The sequence below is a fragment of the Barbus barbus genome, assembly GCF_936440315.1.
Source record: "Barbus barbus genome assembly, chromosome: 18".
Taxonomy (NCBI): domain Eukaryota; kingdom Metazoa; phylum Chordata; class Actinopteri; order Cypriniformes; family Cyprinidae; genus Barbus; species Barbus barbus.
This window is the reverse complement of record NC_136746.1, coordinates 20,829,133-20,846,029: the sequence shown is the minus strand read 5'-3', so window position 1 is coordinate 20,846,029 and position 16,897 is coordinate 20,829,133. Positions and strand designations below refer to the sequence as shown.

The window sequence follows — 16,897 nt, the reverse complement described above, 5'->3', positions numbered from 1 at the left end:
TATTTAAAAGTCTAATGAATGCCTGAACGATTAAAAAAAAAGGTTAGTAACGTATCATTGATGCATTCAATAGCTCACTGTACTCGTAACTGAAGCAACTCTCAAAAAAACTTGCTTTTTAGCCATACTGTAGTAAGCCTGGTGCTTGGGTTCACACAGTTACCACTGAATGGTTGAGTTATTTCAAGAGAGAAGCAGAGAGGGAGTGTGGCAGTGTGCTACCCAGTGATGTGACCACTGACTCCATCTTCTAGCCTAATCTGTGCCAAAAATCTCTGATAAACTGTCTCAGTCTCCCAGCACAGTCTTCCCTGCTGAATTCAGTCCACATCTGGACTGCTATGCTGCCAAACCTATTCTAAACCCAATTAATCAATAGACAAAAGCAAACGTAAAGCTAGTTGACATAAGGATACAATAAAAACAAATTCTGCCTGTGTATGTGCAGCCTTCCAGTCAAGTGTGTGGGCCGAGTGTGTCAACAGCTCAAAGGTTAGCGGTACAAGGCTATTTCAGCTTATTTACACTGGCCAATTGCTAATAAGATGCAGGTCATGGTGACACTTATTGTGGTCATGTCCAATCAGTGGGCAGAAGTCAACTTTTTAAATAAATCTATATAGGTAATTTTGGACAAGGATCTATTAAGGTTCTGTTTTTTAGGTTAATAGAAAATTAAGGTTCCACAAATTGTCATTTAGTGTCACTCAGAGCCGTTGAAAAACGTTTTTCTGGTGTCACTAACACAGTTTAATATTCATTTAATTTAATTAAAAAAAAAAAAACTTTTTGTGAAATAAACTATTTTGTAAAAAAGGCTTATTTGAGATTTGTACAGTTTTGATAATTAAAAGTGAATACACTAACTAGAGTTTATTTTACACACCTATAGTCAGAATTTGATGTCCTTAAAGTAACTTTTTTTTTTTGACTTTGCTATCATCCTGAACAAATATTTCATAGTGATGATGGTTGAAGGGGTCTGTCTGACGTGAGGACTCCACGCCATAACGTACAGTAGCCTCCTCTAAATTTAAGCAGCCTGGTGAGCCTTACAATTTAATTATGCGTCATTTTATAGATTCTCTGCTCGGTTTTCCTCACTGCCTCCTTCCTTCTCCTCGTTTGGGTCTGTGGCAGCTCCCTGTGCGCGCTTTCGTTCCAAAGGGGGCTGTCTGTCTTTGATGGGATCCAGCTGTTGGCCAAGTGCTCTGGGGGCCCGTTTATTTGCATTGCTAAACAATCCGTGGAGTGGGCCGAGTACGGAGAAATACAGCAAGTTTTCCCTTTTTTATATAGTAAGACCCTCCTCTTACTATTGGTCAATGTTCTCACACGTTCCTGCCATCGGTCGACAGGGTGGCCGCATCGGGTGACCAAAGCCAAGTGTCTCGACATTCAAGTGAACGCGCGTACGCGGAGGGGGCGCTTTGGGCACTTCGTTTTGCGCTTTGGGTCCTGCGAGCCCGTAAAGGTAGTAAAACCTCAAAGATCAACTCGTTTCCTACTGCGAGGGGTTTACGGGTCGGCGGTGTGACGTTCTTTCCAAGGGAACCACAAGAATCCACATAAACATGTTATTTGAACTACGTGGCTTGAGTTGGTCGACCAACAAAAGGTGAGTTTAATTAGTCAGCTGGTGATTCATAGCAAGCTGTTTTAGCATAAATTACTTACAACTAATTTGTATCTATTTTATGCCACAGTGCTTATTTCTGACTTGCTACTAACTAATCCTGTACCTTTCAACTGACTATTGATTAGATACTATTACTTATTTCAATAGTGTCTAATTTCTATTCAATTAGTCAACAGTACTTATTAATTTGCTGTTAGCTATCATTCCACAAGTGACAAGTTGCTACCTGCCATTGATTTAATTCCTATTCTTGCTTGTCATATGCTTATCTAATAGCTTTTCATATGTACTAAGTAGTCTGAATTATTCATATTCCTACTAATGTCCAATAAATAGCTGTCTTCAATTTCTATAGAACCAATACTAACACCAATGGATAGCTACTATAGTGAAACTGGAAAGGATACTAGCAATAACTAATACCTACTAGTCAGAAGTGAACAGTTAATATCTGAACCACAGATCCCAAAATCATTTTGTGGTAAGACATTTCTATTTTGTTACAAGTAGCAATGGAATAGTTACTTGTCACTGTCGGGATGGTAACTAGTACCAAATTAATAAATGCTGGTATGGGATGAACATGTAAATCAATTGATACTTGTCAGTATTGAAATAAGTCCTTGCCTTAAAAACAACAACAAGAAGACCTACTAGTGACATATTTGACAGATGTTAGTCACTAGTGGATTACTTACTAGACAATAAGAGATTATATCAAAACAGATATTAGATAATTTTAAGGATTAAATGTTATCATTGTCACGGTGCTTCAAAAGAATATGTAAACCATGAAAATAAGTTTGTAAAAATGATCCAACTTATAAAAGAGTGTTTGTTGAAATTCCTGGTTTTGAATGGGCATTCGGTGCTCATTCCAATGAATGAAACTTCAACATTTTCATGTGATTTTTGTTTTCAGAATGATTTACCAAGGTATTTTGTTTTTTATTTATAGAATGTTGTCCGTTTTAATATGTATCATATGCTGCATTCACTCCGGGAAAAGTCAGGTAAGTGAATTTTGTTTTGAGTCATTCAAGCTTGGCACTGTTGCTCAACGTGTGTCATAATAAGAGTGTCTTACTTGTTTTTTTTTTTGCTTTTCCAGTTCTGTTGTACATCTTTAACATAAACATTAACTTTAACATACAATAGTTATATCAAGCTACTTTATCATAACAACTTAAAGAACTCAACAAACTACTTTTCATCTATTGGATTGACTATAAAATGCCTGTTTCTATCCAGACTTGCACAGATGGATTTACTTATGACCGCCGTTCCAGACAGTGTATCGGTTAGTGGCACTTCTGCCATGTTATTTAAATGTTCATTGACTTGTGTTTCAAATACAGCTGTTTATGCTACCTCTAACATATGCTTTCAGACATTGATGAGTGCCGGACACTGCCAGACCCATGTCGGGGTGACATGCAGTGTGTAAATCAAAATGGTGGATACCTTTGCATTCCCCGCGGACTCTACTCTCAATCCTATGTCCGAAACAGTCCACGTTCCTATCCCGAGCCTTCCTATCCTGAAGAGTCCTACCCTGACAGATCGTTGGGATACTCTGAACCCTTCATTCCTAACATTCCTCCTGTTGGAGCAGGTCCTGGTCCAGGCCCCGGTCCAAGCTACCCAATAGTGAGCCGGTCCACTCCCTGCATCCTTGGATATACACTTGGTGCCGATGGCACTTGTGTTGGTAAGTTTGCCTCATGTTCCTATACATTCCTCTATCCCAAACTTATTGATAATGTTAGTTAAAGATGGGATTTGAAAGGATTCAAGTTCAAATCCAGAAGATTTTATACAAATTCCTGGCTTGTATTACTATATTGCTATTGTATGTTCTTAGTGCGCCTGACCCACCAAATAATGATCTTGACTGCTTTTAGTTTACCATCCAGACCATGTCAACCATTTAAAAAAAATTATATTTAATTCTAGTTTTGTAAAGAAATATATACAGTGCCCTCCATAAGTATTGGAACAGTAAAGACAAAATTGCTAAGAAGTTCAGCACTTTTAGAGTTTCATCCCTCTATCTGATGTGACCATAAGTATTGGAACAGTTGCCTCACAGGTCTTTCTAAGTGATCAGCTGTGTCCTGTTGCATTAATTCTTCAGATATTAAAAGCAGGGAATGTGTCGTATCAGTTATATCCATTACTTCTGTATTCTGAATCTTGCATTCGATGAGGATACACACAAACCTGGATGACGACGAGGGAGCTGACTTTGAGAGAAAAGCAAGCAATTTGGATACTAAAAGAAAAGAGGAAGTCAATTAGAGCTATAGCAAAAACAAAGGGCATGGAGAAATCAAGAGTTTGGAAACCACCAGCGACACCAGCAACCAACAACGACCTGATCGGCTGAGAAAACAACAGTAGTTGATGACAGACAAATCATAAAAGCGGTGAAAATGAACCCTAAAAGACATCTGTAAAATCACCAACAACTTCCAGAAAGTTGGGATGATGCTCTGACAATCTACTGTCCCCAGGAGACTGACACAGAATTACAGATGCTACACAGCAAGATGCAAACCTCTGACCAGCATCAAAAATAGAAAGGCAAGATTAGAGTTTGCAAAAAAGCACAAAGGTGAGCCAGAAGAGTTTTGGAACCGATGAGACAAAGATGAACCTTTATCTAAGTGATGGGAAAGCAAAAATGTGGAGAGAAAAAAAGGGAACTGCAAATGATCCCAAGCATACTGCCTCATCTGTAAAGCATGGTGGAGGTGGTGTCATGGCATGGGTATGCATGGCTGTCTCTGGAACAGGCCCTCTCAACTTTACTGATGACTTAATGTATGATGACAGTAGCAGAATGAATTTGGAAGGGTACAAAACATCTTGCCTACCAATAATTCAAGAAAATGCCACCAAATTCATTGGGAAGTGCTTCATATTGCATCAGAACAATGACCCAAAACACCCTGCCAATTCAGTCAAGGAATTTATAAGGGCAAAGAAATGGAAAGTCTTAGATTGCCCAAGTCAATCTCCATATTTAAATCCGATTGAACATGAATTTCACCAGCTGGAGAGGAGAGTAAAGGCAGAAACTCCCCAAAACAAGCAACAATTGGAATTGGCTGCATTAAAGGCTGGGAAAAGTATTTCAAAGGATGAGACCAAGAGTCTGGTGATGCTTCACTGCTGTGATTGTGCGCAAGGGATCTGCAACTAAATAATAGCTTTTAATCTTTTATATCTGCCTTATGTTCAACTGTCCCAATACTTATGCTCACATCACTGAGTGGGATAAACTCTAAAAGTGCTGTTCTTTTTATTTGGTAAAACATGTATGTGTTGAAACGGCTAATAATAAAATGTGACATTCTGTAGTTTTGTCTCATATTCATCTTTTAATCATATTTGCAAATGTCTTGACTCCACAGCCAACAGAGCAATTTTGTCTTAACTGTGCCAATACTTATGGAGGGCACTGTATATGCATGCACAATTACTTAAATTTAATTTAATTAACAATTTAATTTAATTAACATTTAAAAGGCTTTTAAAGTCTTGAGAAACATAAATTCATTTAGTTAGTGTTTGCTGACTTTGTAAATTGGCTGGTATTTTGTAAGTTACCATATATGTTAAAATGTTACCATAAATTACTAGAGCCACTGTAACAATATATGTCAACTAATGCCAAATTATCTTATTAGATTAACTTTAGTTGTAGATGTTTACTCAGCAATTTTTTGTGTGTGCTTATATGTCAGAATGAGAGTGACTTTAGTGAATCGGGATTGTGACTAGTAGTAAGTGCTAGTATCTAATAAATATGCATTAGTGACTAACAGAATAGAAACTAGTTACTGAATATATTATATTATCTGATGAACAAGAGTACCCTACTAGTGACAATTTTAATAGACATTAGTCACTATTATTAACTAAATATAATAACAAAACAGATGTTTAAACATTATCATGCCTTGTCGTAGTGCTTTAAAAGAATATGTGAACCGATTATTTGCCCATGATAAGGTACCAAATCCAAGTTTAGTGCACAAGAAGAACTTCATACATTCTGGAATATTTTAAGCCATTTTTTATAATAAATAACACAAGCTAATAATAAGACTCTTTGAGACGTGGTTGATACTCACTCTGGGTCACATCAGGTTGTGGTCTTATGGTTACTTCATTTTCTGCAATGGCCCATGGGTCTTCTCGCTCTGAAATGAGGCAAAGACCCAGTTCAGTCCTGGACTGTAATTTAGTAATGGCTGTGGTGGGCTGAGTGGCATCTTAAAGACTTCAGCAGAATGAATCTCATAATTTGGACTGGATCAGTCATTAGTGTGGAACCACAAAATACTGTGGAACCTCAGAACAAACTACATCTTGTGAAGAGGCAGGAAGACACACAGGAACTGGCATTTAGCCCTGCTTACTCTGATCCAACTTTACAATTCAATGAGACGGTTTTAGAGTGTCTTATTCACTGTCGTAAATCATCAGTTTGTAACTGACTCTATGTGGTCTGCTTCTGTTGAAGCTGTTGAGCTGAATGTGGTGTTGTTTATATCTCCTGGGATTTATTGCTTTGATCTAGATAGGTGTTATATATTGTGCTGTCGGAGTCTTTACTCGTGTCAGCGTGGTGACCTATTTCACGTGCCATATGATAAATGGTAGCATAAATGGCTGCTTGCTGTATTTTTCGATATGGTCTGCGGATTTGTCTCGAATTGGTGCCAGCCTTTGCAGTTAATGCATTCTCCAGTCTTCTCTTGCTCCTCTGCAGAATCACAAAATGATAGATTTGTTACCTTTTAAGCCCAAGACAGTCATGTTATAAAGAAGATACACACACAGATATGCTCATGAATGCGCTTATGCAGATATGCACATGTCCTGACCTGGGAAAAACTTGGACTGAGTAATGAAGATGAATGTTATGTGCTGTGTTAAAATTTGGACACAGATAATGGTCTTATACAGCCACTGACACATTAAGTACAACAGCATTTCGTAAAGACAAACCATTGCGATCTCAGCATCTGTGGTTGATCATGCCAGACATGAAGTCAGTGGTTGTTGAATGAGATCTGTCCTTGAGCAGCTGTGCAATTTGTGTTCTTTGTACAGTGTGCTTGTTATTTATGTTAAGGAATGCTGTTATGGAACAGAAATCGTACAGGAAGTACGTTGTGTTACACCATTCCATCATTCATCTTAATGTTAGCGTGTGTGTTTTTAAAAGCCAGGGAATGCCCTCTTCTTGCCAGTGGGACTAAGGCTCAAAGGATTAAAACAGTCAACCCAGCCAGTGCCTGAAATGTACCATCATAAATCCCATCAGTCTTATGTTTAGCCTAAAGATTATAGGCACTTCTAAAATGCATTCAAACCTCTGAAAGACAGTTCAGTTTAGGTGAAACTTGAGAAAAGAAGATCTAAAGCTCACTTGTGATTCAGGAATGTGGATGCTTTGCATAACATCTAAAATTCAAGAGCTTATTCTGGGTGAGAATTTGAAAAATGTCCAAAATTATTTGATTTGTCAAGTTGAAACTTGCCTACTCAGACTGTAGGACTGTAAGACTGTAACTGGTGTCCGTCAGCAAATGTGGAGTGGCTCTATTACCGCAGACCAATTAATGTGTTCTAGCTTAGTGGGACGTCTGGAAATGGAGGTATGATGTCAGTATTATTTCTGAGTCATTGAACTTTGTGTAATGCTATTTCTTTTTTTTTTTTTTTATATACACTAGCATTCATAAGTTTGAGGTTGGTATGTTTTTTATGTTTTTGAAAGAAGTCTCTCATGCATTTATCTGATCAACATACAGCGTATGAAATCAATTTTCAATATTTTTGTAGATTTAAAGTTGTAATTTATTCCTATGGTGGCAAAGCTGAATTCTCAGCAGCAATTACTCTGAAAACAGTTGTGCTGCTTAATATTTTTATGGAAAACCTGATATGTTTTTTTTTTCCAGGATTGTATAATGAATGCATTCATTTGAGATAGAAATCTTTATCAAAAAATTAAATAATTTTAAATGTCTTTGTTGTAACTATTGATTAATTCATGTAATCTTTACTAAAAAGATTTTTTAATAACTTTTGATTAATATTTTTTTATTTTTTTTTTTGTATCAACTATGCATTTTGTATTTTCTGTGCAAAGTCAGTGTAGGATGGTGTAGATCAAGCTGAAAGAGTTGAACAGCTCCTAAGAGTTGCTGGAGATATTTCTGATTCTTCAGATAAGGAAAAAGTGATTGCTTTTACAACCCGAATTCCGTAAATGTTGAGACATTTTTTTTTAAATTTGAATAAAATGAAAACTAAAAGAATTTCAAATCACATGAGCCAATATTTTATTCACAATAGAAACATAGATAACATAACAAATGTTTAAACTGAGAAATTTTTTAATTTTATGCACAAATATAGTTGGGACGGGGGCATGTTTACCATTGTGTAGCATCTCCTCTTCTTTTCAAAATAGTTTTAAGACGTCTGGGCATCGATGTTATGAGTTTCTGGAGTTTTGGTGTTGGAATTTGGTCCCATTCTTGCCTGATATAAGTTTCCAGCTGCTGAAGAGTTTGTGGTCGTCTTTGATTTTTCGTTCCTTCCCTGAAATAGATGTCGCCTGGAGGGGAGCATACATAGTGCCTTCCAAAACATGCAAGCTGCTCATACCGTATCCACTTATGCACCCCCAAAACATCAGAGATGCTGGCTTTTGAACTGAACGCTGGAAGGTCTCTCTCCTCTTTAGCCTGGAGGACATGGCGTTCGTGATTTCCAACAAGAATGTCAAATTTGGACTCGTCTGACCATAGAACACTTGTCCACTTTGAAACAGTCCATTTTAAATAAGCCTTGGCCCACAGGACACGACAGTCCTTCTGGACCATGTTCACATACGGCTTCCTTTTTGCATGATAGAGATTTAGTTGGCATCTGCAGATGGCACGGCGGATTGTGTATACCAACAGTGGTTTCTGGAAGTATTCCTGGGCCCATTTGGTAATGTCAATGACAGAATCATGCCGATGAATGATGCAGTGTCGTCTGAGGACCACGGGCATCCAACAAAGGTCTTCGGCCTTGTCCCTTACGCACAAAGATTTCTCCAGTTTCTCTGATTCTTTTGATGATGTTATGCACTGTAGATGATGAGATTTGCAAAGCCTTTTAATGTATTATAACGTTGTTTTAATGTATTCCACAGTCTTTTTACGCACTCTTTCACAGACTGGAGAGTCTCTGCCCATCTTTACTTCTGAGAGACTCTGCCTCTCTAAGACATCCTTTTTATAGCTAATCATGTTAAAGACCTGATGTCAATTAACTTAATTAGTTGCTAGATGTTCCCCCAGCTGAATCTTTTCAAATTTCTTGCTTTTTTAGCCCTTTGTTGCCCCCGTGCCAACTTTTTTGAGACCTTTAGCAGGCATCATATTTGAAATGAGCTCATTTAGTGGATAAAAGTGTAAAATTTCTCCATTTAAACATTTGTTATGTTCTCTATGTTCTATTGTGAATAAAATATTGGCTCATGTGATTTGAAGACTTTTAGTCTTCATTTTATTCAAATTTAAAAAAATGTCCCAACATTTCCGGAATTCGGGTTGTAAAATTTCACTCTCTCATTGTACTTTTTGCTATTGTTTTACTGTATTTCACTTTCAAATAAGACTCTCTTTGTGGCTGCACTAGACATTCCACACTAAATATAATTGCTACCCTGGCTCACTGTACACCTCATGTTAGTATAATGATTCCAGCTAATTCACATAGGCTGTGTGAAGTGTTGCTTGACCGGCCTGCTTGAACTATTGCAGAGGTGGACTGTAAATGGCTTTGATATAATTTAAACAATCAGTGTGTGGCAACAGATCAAGGACATTAAATCTCTGGAATGAAGATGTGCGTATAGAAACAAGAGTTTGGAGCTGGTGCCAGATTCTTGGGTCCTGGATTGACCTCAACCTGTTTGTTCATATTAATCATCTACACGTTTTCCATGTCTGAAAAGTTTAGTCTTGCATATGTCTTTTTTGTTTGATGAATTGTTTTGCTTTAATGAGACAAGCATGTTGCGTGAGTATGAATTATAATACCTGTCATTCTTATAAATTCCCCATCCTCTTGCGTATTTGTTGGTTTTGCTTTCAGCTAGCAATTAGAAAGTTATGAACACAGTTTAACACATTTACCATGTGTAAATCCATTTCATTTTATGAGTAATATGAGTAAAGTCTTTAGATTTCATCTAGGCTTACTTTTAAGGGATTGAATACCTCTGATGTGAAGATTAGATTTAATGACCTCAGCAACATCTGGTTTGTGGGCCTCTTGTTAAATTTAATGAATTGTACCGTAGTAAACTTGTTAAAAGTCTAGTAAAAGTCATGATTCTGACCACATGAATGATATCACCCATCAACATTTTATATCATTGATCTCTCTTCCTCTTTTACATGCAGACATGTTTCCCTCTCTTTCATTTACACACCATGTCTTTCCTCTGACCCTCATTTGAATCTTGTGCAAAATTTACTGCTCAGTGTCTGGATCAGATCTAATCTCCAAAATGCTGGCATCCCTGAATGCTCCAGATCCTTTCACCTCAGATCAGAGGTGTGTGATAGTAGGCTACACATGTAATCCAGATGCTCTCCTTCACTCTCCGGGGCCCAGCTGGGCCTCATGTCTCATGTGGCCGCATCTCTGCTATCAGACCTGGCTGTAATGATTCCACCTCATAATAATGCTTTGTGATGTATATAATAGTTAAGCTGCTAACACAAAAGTTCAATTCCAGGTAGGTGTAATGCAGAAGAGGTGACGATTATACTGTACAGTCAGATGCTTTCATTGAAATGCCAAATGCAAGTGTATGGGTAATTTTACAGTGCACAAGTAACTTATTATGGAATATCAGCTTGGTTTGCCAGGACCCATTGCATCACTCTACCCATATAGTAACAGTGGGACTGTTGGCAGCTTTAACCAAAAGAAACTAATTATCTGGCTTTCACACGACCCCCCCCCCCCCCCCCCCCCCCCCCAATCCATCACGCCCTCATCACTTTCATAGAAACATTTGCTTACATTTAAAACATGTGACTTCATGGTCTGAGAACCAAGGGTGCATTTTTGGGTATTTTTAAAGCATATGATGCCCTCATAAGGAATCATGCTGATAATGTGTGAGCGAGAGTGGAACATAGGGATATGAACTCCAGTTTTGGAAATGCGTTCTGTAAGACTAGCTATTTGTGTAAGATTTATGAGGTTGGGATAGAGTTCGAGGTGTAACAGACCTGCTAATCTTAAAGTAAAGAACATCTGTCCACAGAGGGCAAACTATCAGTGGGACAGATTAAGTATTCTGTATCAGTATTCTGATAATAATGAAATGTTTAAGTGTTGTGAAGTTACATACATCAAGATGAATTGTTTTAGGTGAGTTTCTAAAGTGGATAGTGGTGGGAAAAGCACAAGTGGGAGCTGACCGTAGCTATCTTTCTTTTTTTTTTAGATGTAGACGAATGTGAGGCAGAGTCACACCAGTGTAACCCGACTCAGGTGTGTATAAATACAGCTGGTGGATATACCTGCTCATGTACTGAAGGCTACTGGCTGGTGGGTGGACAGTGTCAAGGTAAGATTTACAGACATTATGAATGGGTAGTTTGATGTTATTTGTGATGTGACACAACATATGCACTCTAAATCCTTTAATAAACCAGTTTTCATTATGTTAGTGTTAAAGTGCACTTCTTTTCAAAATATTGTGGTAAGTATTTTTTTAAAATAACTAATACTATTATTCAGCAAGGATGTATACAACTAATCAAAAGTGACAAAAGATTTCTATTTCAAATTAATGTTGTTCTTTGAGCTTTCTTTTTCTCACAGAATCCTAAAAAATGCATCTACAAAAATATTAAACAGCACAACTGTTTTCAACATTAATAATTATAAGAAATGTTTCATGAGCACTAAATCAGTATATTAGAACGATTTCTGAAGGATCATGTGACACTGAATACTGGAGTAATGGCTGCTGAAAATTCAGATTTGCCAATAATTTTAAAGTACACTAAAATAGTACAATTTATTTTAAATTTTAATAATATTATTTTTATTAATAATATTTCACAATATATTCTTGTAAAAACATTAAAATTCTTACCGAGCCCAAACTTTTGAACAGCAGTAGTCCAGTTACTGTTTGTTCAAAAGTTTAATTATATGACCATTCAAATTGTTATTTTGTTTGTTTGATGTTTAAATAATGAAATAATCCAGTCTTATTTGACACCAAACAATGTCTTAATTAATTTGTGACTACTGTTTGCGTATTTAGTGCTCTCTAACTCACCTTTCTTTAGACATTGATGAGTGTCGCTATGGTTACTGCCAGCAGCTGTGCGCTAATGTCCCTGGCTCATATTCCTGCTCCTGTAGCCCTGGATTCCTCCTTAATGCTGATAGCAGGACATGCCAAGGTGCACACATACACAGGAACATCATTATTGTTCAGTTTGATAGTTTACTGAAAATCTTGACATCTGCCTCCTCCTTCCTCTTCCTGCCTCGCCAGATGTGGACGAGTGTGAGACAAACCCATGCTCACACGGCTGTTTGAACACATACGGCTCATTCATGTGCACCTGTGATGAGGGCTTCGAGCTCGCTTCTGATGGGACCACCTGCAATGGTAATAAGGGGAGGAGAAGAGACGATAAGAATAGAGAGAGACAGGGGACCAAGAACAATTTAGAGCTTTTAGAGAGAGGTTTAAGATGTGTGTTTATGGAGCAAATTTTGTGACAATATTCATCAAATAAATCCAGCGTTTTGCAAATAAACAGAATCTGCTTTGCAAAGAAAAACTCGACTGTCAAAGAAACACAAAGTGATTTGCAAATACAAAACTCTATTTGAGAGAGAATGTAGAGGTATGGACGAATACCTCAATACATATAAATACAAATACTTTCTATACATATATGTATCATGCATGTGAGGCACATATTCACTGAGATTCAGGTTGTTTTATTCATGTGCCTGTGAAGAAAGTTGTTTGTTTTCTTTATTTTATAAAAGCACATTGTTTTGTTGTTATGATGACTATATACAAACAAAAGTAGACCTTCAAACGATGTCATACTCATATTTGTATTTTTAGTTATTTCCGTGGTCATCAAGAAAACGTAAGAAAATGCACCCCAAAGATAATTTTCTAATCATTACATTGTTAAAATCATTCTGAAATACTGGTAAACCACTGTTTATTAAAATGCTGAATTTAGTATTATATCAGCGTGAACTTGATCCTTCTCCCTAATTCACAGGACAAGAGTTACAACAGAAGAGAAATATTCATCATTTTGCTTAGCTAAAAAAACACAATAATTTCAGACACAAATGATTGCACAGTGTTACAACATTTAAAAAAAGTTTTAGATATTGTAATTGTACTATATAATGTGATTTGTTTTCAATGTTTTATTTATAATTAATGACCTTTTGGGTGATATTATTATATCTATAATACATTTTGTATTTTAGTATTACAATATATTGCGGCACAATAAATTGTTATACCCCTGCATTGTTTTGAATGTTGAACAATTGTATCAACATATGTAGCCTATATATTCTATATCCCAAGTGGATAAGAGGTACGGAGAATGGAATGGTTTTTATAGGGAAAGACTGCCTAGTTAAATATTTAGCGTGTCACTACTGATTTTTTAACTAATCAATCAGGTTCACAACTTTACAGCACTTATTGTGAATTTCACTGACACTGTAGTAAGGTCGCTTTGTGAAAACATCGAAATGGTTAATTACAGATATAGTAAGACTAGTAAGACAGAAACTCACCTGTTCCCCACTCATGTTGGTCTGCTGTATTTTCCTTGAAAATGTAAACAGGTGTTTCGGGTCTCGGGAGAATAGCATAAATTGTCCAACAGCGCCATCTGCTGTTTTTAGAAAAGGAAGTTGCTCAATTGCATTTGTGAGAAAATCTTCCAGCACGCATTTGTGAGAAAATCAAGCCAAGTTTCCTCATAAAAAGGCAAATCAGTCTCACAGTTGTAACACACAATACATATATTTGTTCATACCTCTGCATTTTCTCTCAAATAGAGTTTTGTATTTGCAAACCACGTTGTGTTTGTTTGAAGGTCGAGTTTTTCTTTGCAAAGCAGATTGTGTTTATTTGCAAAACACTGGATTTGTTTGATGAATATTGGCACAAAATTCGCTCCATATGTGTTGCTTGAATTTTCATATGTGACTGTGTGCATTTATAGTGTGTAATGTGTCTGTCTTTTTCACTACCCATCCATAGATCTGGATGAGTGCAGTTTCTCAGACTTCCTTTGTCAGCACACGTGTGTGAACACACCAGGATCATTCTCCTGCATTTGTCCGCCTGGATATTACGTGTATGAGGATGGAAGGAGCTGTGAAGGTATCTCTACATTTTTATTTTGTGTGCTTCTTTCAATGTGATTTTGTTGAATCATTTATATTTTATGTTTTTCTAAGTGTTCCTAAGTGCATTTCTCCTTGTTGACACAAATGTGGAATATTTATCATATTAAACCAATAAAACAAAAATGTGTCTTCACATTTTTTTACAGAGAGACAAACAGTTTTGTGTTGTATATGATGCATCATTTGCCTTCAGTATTCATAATATGCATCATGAGTCTATAGTAATAATTATGTATGTATAGAGAGCGAGACTTTTTAAAAGATAAAATCAAGAAGAAGTTTCATAGCGAATAAGAAATATTTATGACCATTTTTTCAGATAATTTGCTATTGGCATTAGCCATTTACCTGAGCAATTGTTTTTGAACACAAGAGTAGCTATTTCATATCTGCTGCACCAGTTAGCTTCCTTGACGTTGTAGTCATTGTTGCTGCTGTTAATGATCATGATGTTGTTAATAACCTGACTTCTGTCTTTTGTATGTTTGATTTTCAAGACCTCAATGAATGTGAGTCTGGTAACAACACCTGTACAACAGCACAAGTGTGTTTCAATTTCCAGGGAGGTTACACATGTCTGGACCCTCTTAGATGTGATCCACCTTACATAGAGCTCAGTGACAAGTGAGTTCATGAATGTTGGCAAAAGAAAACCTGTTTGCTTTAGTCAGCCATTTGACTTTTTGTTGAACATTTGCAGCATGTTCTGAATATACTTCTCTCTTTCTCTCTCAGTCAGTGCATGTGCTCTGCGGAGAATCCCGCTTGTCGGGAACGACCCTTCACTGTCCTGTACAGGCATATGGATTTGTCTTCTGGCCGCAGTGTTCCTGCCGATATATTTCAAATGCAGGCCACCACACGTTACCCTGGAGCATTTTATATCTTTCAGATCAAGTCTGGCAATGAGGGGCGAGAGTTTTACATGCGGGTAAATGGACTTCTGTTTGTATAACTGATGCATGTTGTAAAACACTTACGTTACTGTTCAAAAGTTCCACCTTTTTTTCAGGATGCATTCATTTGATCAAAAGTGATAGTAAAGACATTTATAATGTTACAAAATATTTCCATTTTAAATAAATGCTGTTCTTTTGAAGAATGCTGAAAAAATATGTATCACGCTTTCCATTAAATTATTAAACAGCACAACTGTTTTGATTGAAATAGTAAGAAATGTTTGAGCACCAAATTAATAATAATAAGGTAATATTAAGAAGAATAAAAAAATGTTTCTTGAGCAGGAAATCAGCATATTAGAATGATTTCTGAAGGATCATTTGACACTGAAGACTGAAGTAAAAATTCAGTTTTGCCATCACAAGAATAAATTGCATTTTAAAATATATTCAAATGAAACACGCTTATTTAAAATTTTAATAATGTTTTACAATATTACTGTATTTTTTATCAAATAAATGCGGCCATGGTGAGTTTTTTTACAGACAGCATACGTTTTAATGTTAGTTTATATATATATATAAAGGTGACCACTAGAGGGAGCTGTAGGATTTCTGTGAGACTTTCCCTCAAAATTACTCTGAAGCCAAACCACAAAATCTTTATGGGTCCTATGAGTCCCTTAGCTAATCCAATACCAGTTGAAATTGTTGAAAGAGTTTGTTTTCATATAATTTGTCCGTGTGGGCAAGCAGTGTTTCAACTCTGAAGAGAAATAGTGACAGACTCAGAATGAATTAAAAAAATCTGAAAACATTCTTTCCCTTTTCCTTTTTTCCCACAGCAAACCAGTAATATCAGTGCAACTTTGGTTCTGGCCCGGCCCATTAAAGGACCGAAGACTATCGTTCTAGATCTAGAGATGGTTACCGTTAACAATGTCATCAACTTCCGAGGCAGTTCAATCATCCGCCTCACAATATTTGTCTCTGAACATCCATTCTGAGGATTTACAAATGAACCTCTGACCTCTCACCTCTTCATGGCCCCATACCTCTATCTTGGACTTCCTGTTACTGCACTACCCATCAGGCAGCTGCATTTCTTCATTTTGTTTGTTCTGTGGATGTGGACTCTCATGTGGTCATCACTCTCTGTGTCTGCTCTCTAGTGGGCGGAGCTTGTGCTGATGTCTGATATTTCATAATGCAGGTTTTTCATTAGGCTGCCTGGCTGTCATTGTCGTCTGCAGTCACACGCATGTACCCGTACACAGAAGAATATTTATGTTGTGTTTTTTTCTTGTTTGTTCTCATTTGTTTCCCATTGTGCTTTTTCTTGCCACAATTGCAGATCCTTAAGTGTCTTGTTTTTTTTGTATTGTGAAGCTGGATTTGTTTTTCTACTTTTAGTGGCACCTGTGTCACACTTTCTCACTGTGAATGTGAGTATTTGAGCGCCGCTTTCATTTGTTCTTGACCTTTGATGACCCCAAGCAGTGAGAGAGCTGCCAGGCTTGCACATGCTACAAAATCACGTTTTTGAAAATGTTCTAAATATCTCTGACAGGAGTCTGCAGCGCACCTTCCGCACTTGTTTCCCAGGGAAGTCTAAAAAAAAAAAAAAGTCTTTATTTTGGCCCAGAATTTCTTATTGCATCTGTGTGTATCTGTTTTTATTCGACAGGTAAAGAGAGCCTGGTCAATCAATAAACACAAATTTGATGACCTGAACTTTTGTTGGTTTGTGTTTACTATTAGCAAATTTAGATTCATTTCTAGAAAGTTTTGGCATTTGCTAAAATGAGACAATTATTATAATAAGGACCTGAATTTT

At 36.8% G+C, this 16,897-nt stretch overlaps 1 protein-coding gene across 1 annotated transcript; it reads left to right on the top strand.

Moving 5' to 3' along the window:
• The first annotated feature begins 1,105 nt into the window (after nt 1-1,105).
• On the top strand, nt 1,106-16,792 carry LOC306884291 (fibulin-5-like). Its single transcript, XM_079440033.1, has 11 exons — nt 1,106-1,618; nt 2,598-2,652; nt 2,891-2,939; nt 3,030-3,350; nt 11,184-11,306; nt 12,040-12,156; nt 12,252-12,368; nt 14,013-14,135; nt 14,659-14,785; nt 14,897-15,092; nt 15,906-16,792. Exons 1-11 carry the CDS (start codon nt 1,575-1,577, stop codon nt 16,065-16,067), a joined length of 1,434 nt encoding a protein of 477 aa, XP_079296159.1. The 5' UTR covers nt 1,106-1,574; the 3' UTR covers nt 16,068-16,792.
• Nucleotides 16,793-16,897: the final 105 nt, after the last annotated feature.

Excerpts from the sequence above, each read along its gene's own strand:
- LOC306884291 (XM_079440033.1), top strand. The coding sequence starts at position 1,575 with ATGTTATTTGAACTACGTGGCTTGAGTTGGTCGACCAACAAAAG. Across the intron at positions 1,619-2,597 it reads AGTTGGTCGACCAACAAAAG|AATGTTGTCCGTTTTAATAT; the intron begins GTGAGTTTAATT and ends TTTTATTTATAG. Across the intron at positions 14,136-14,658 it reads GGATGGAAGGAGCTGTGAAG|ACCTCAATGAATGTGAGTCT; the intron begins GTATCTCTACAT and ends TTGATTTTCAAG.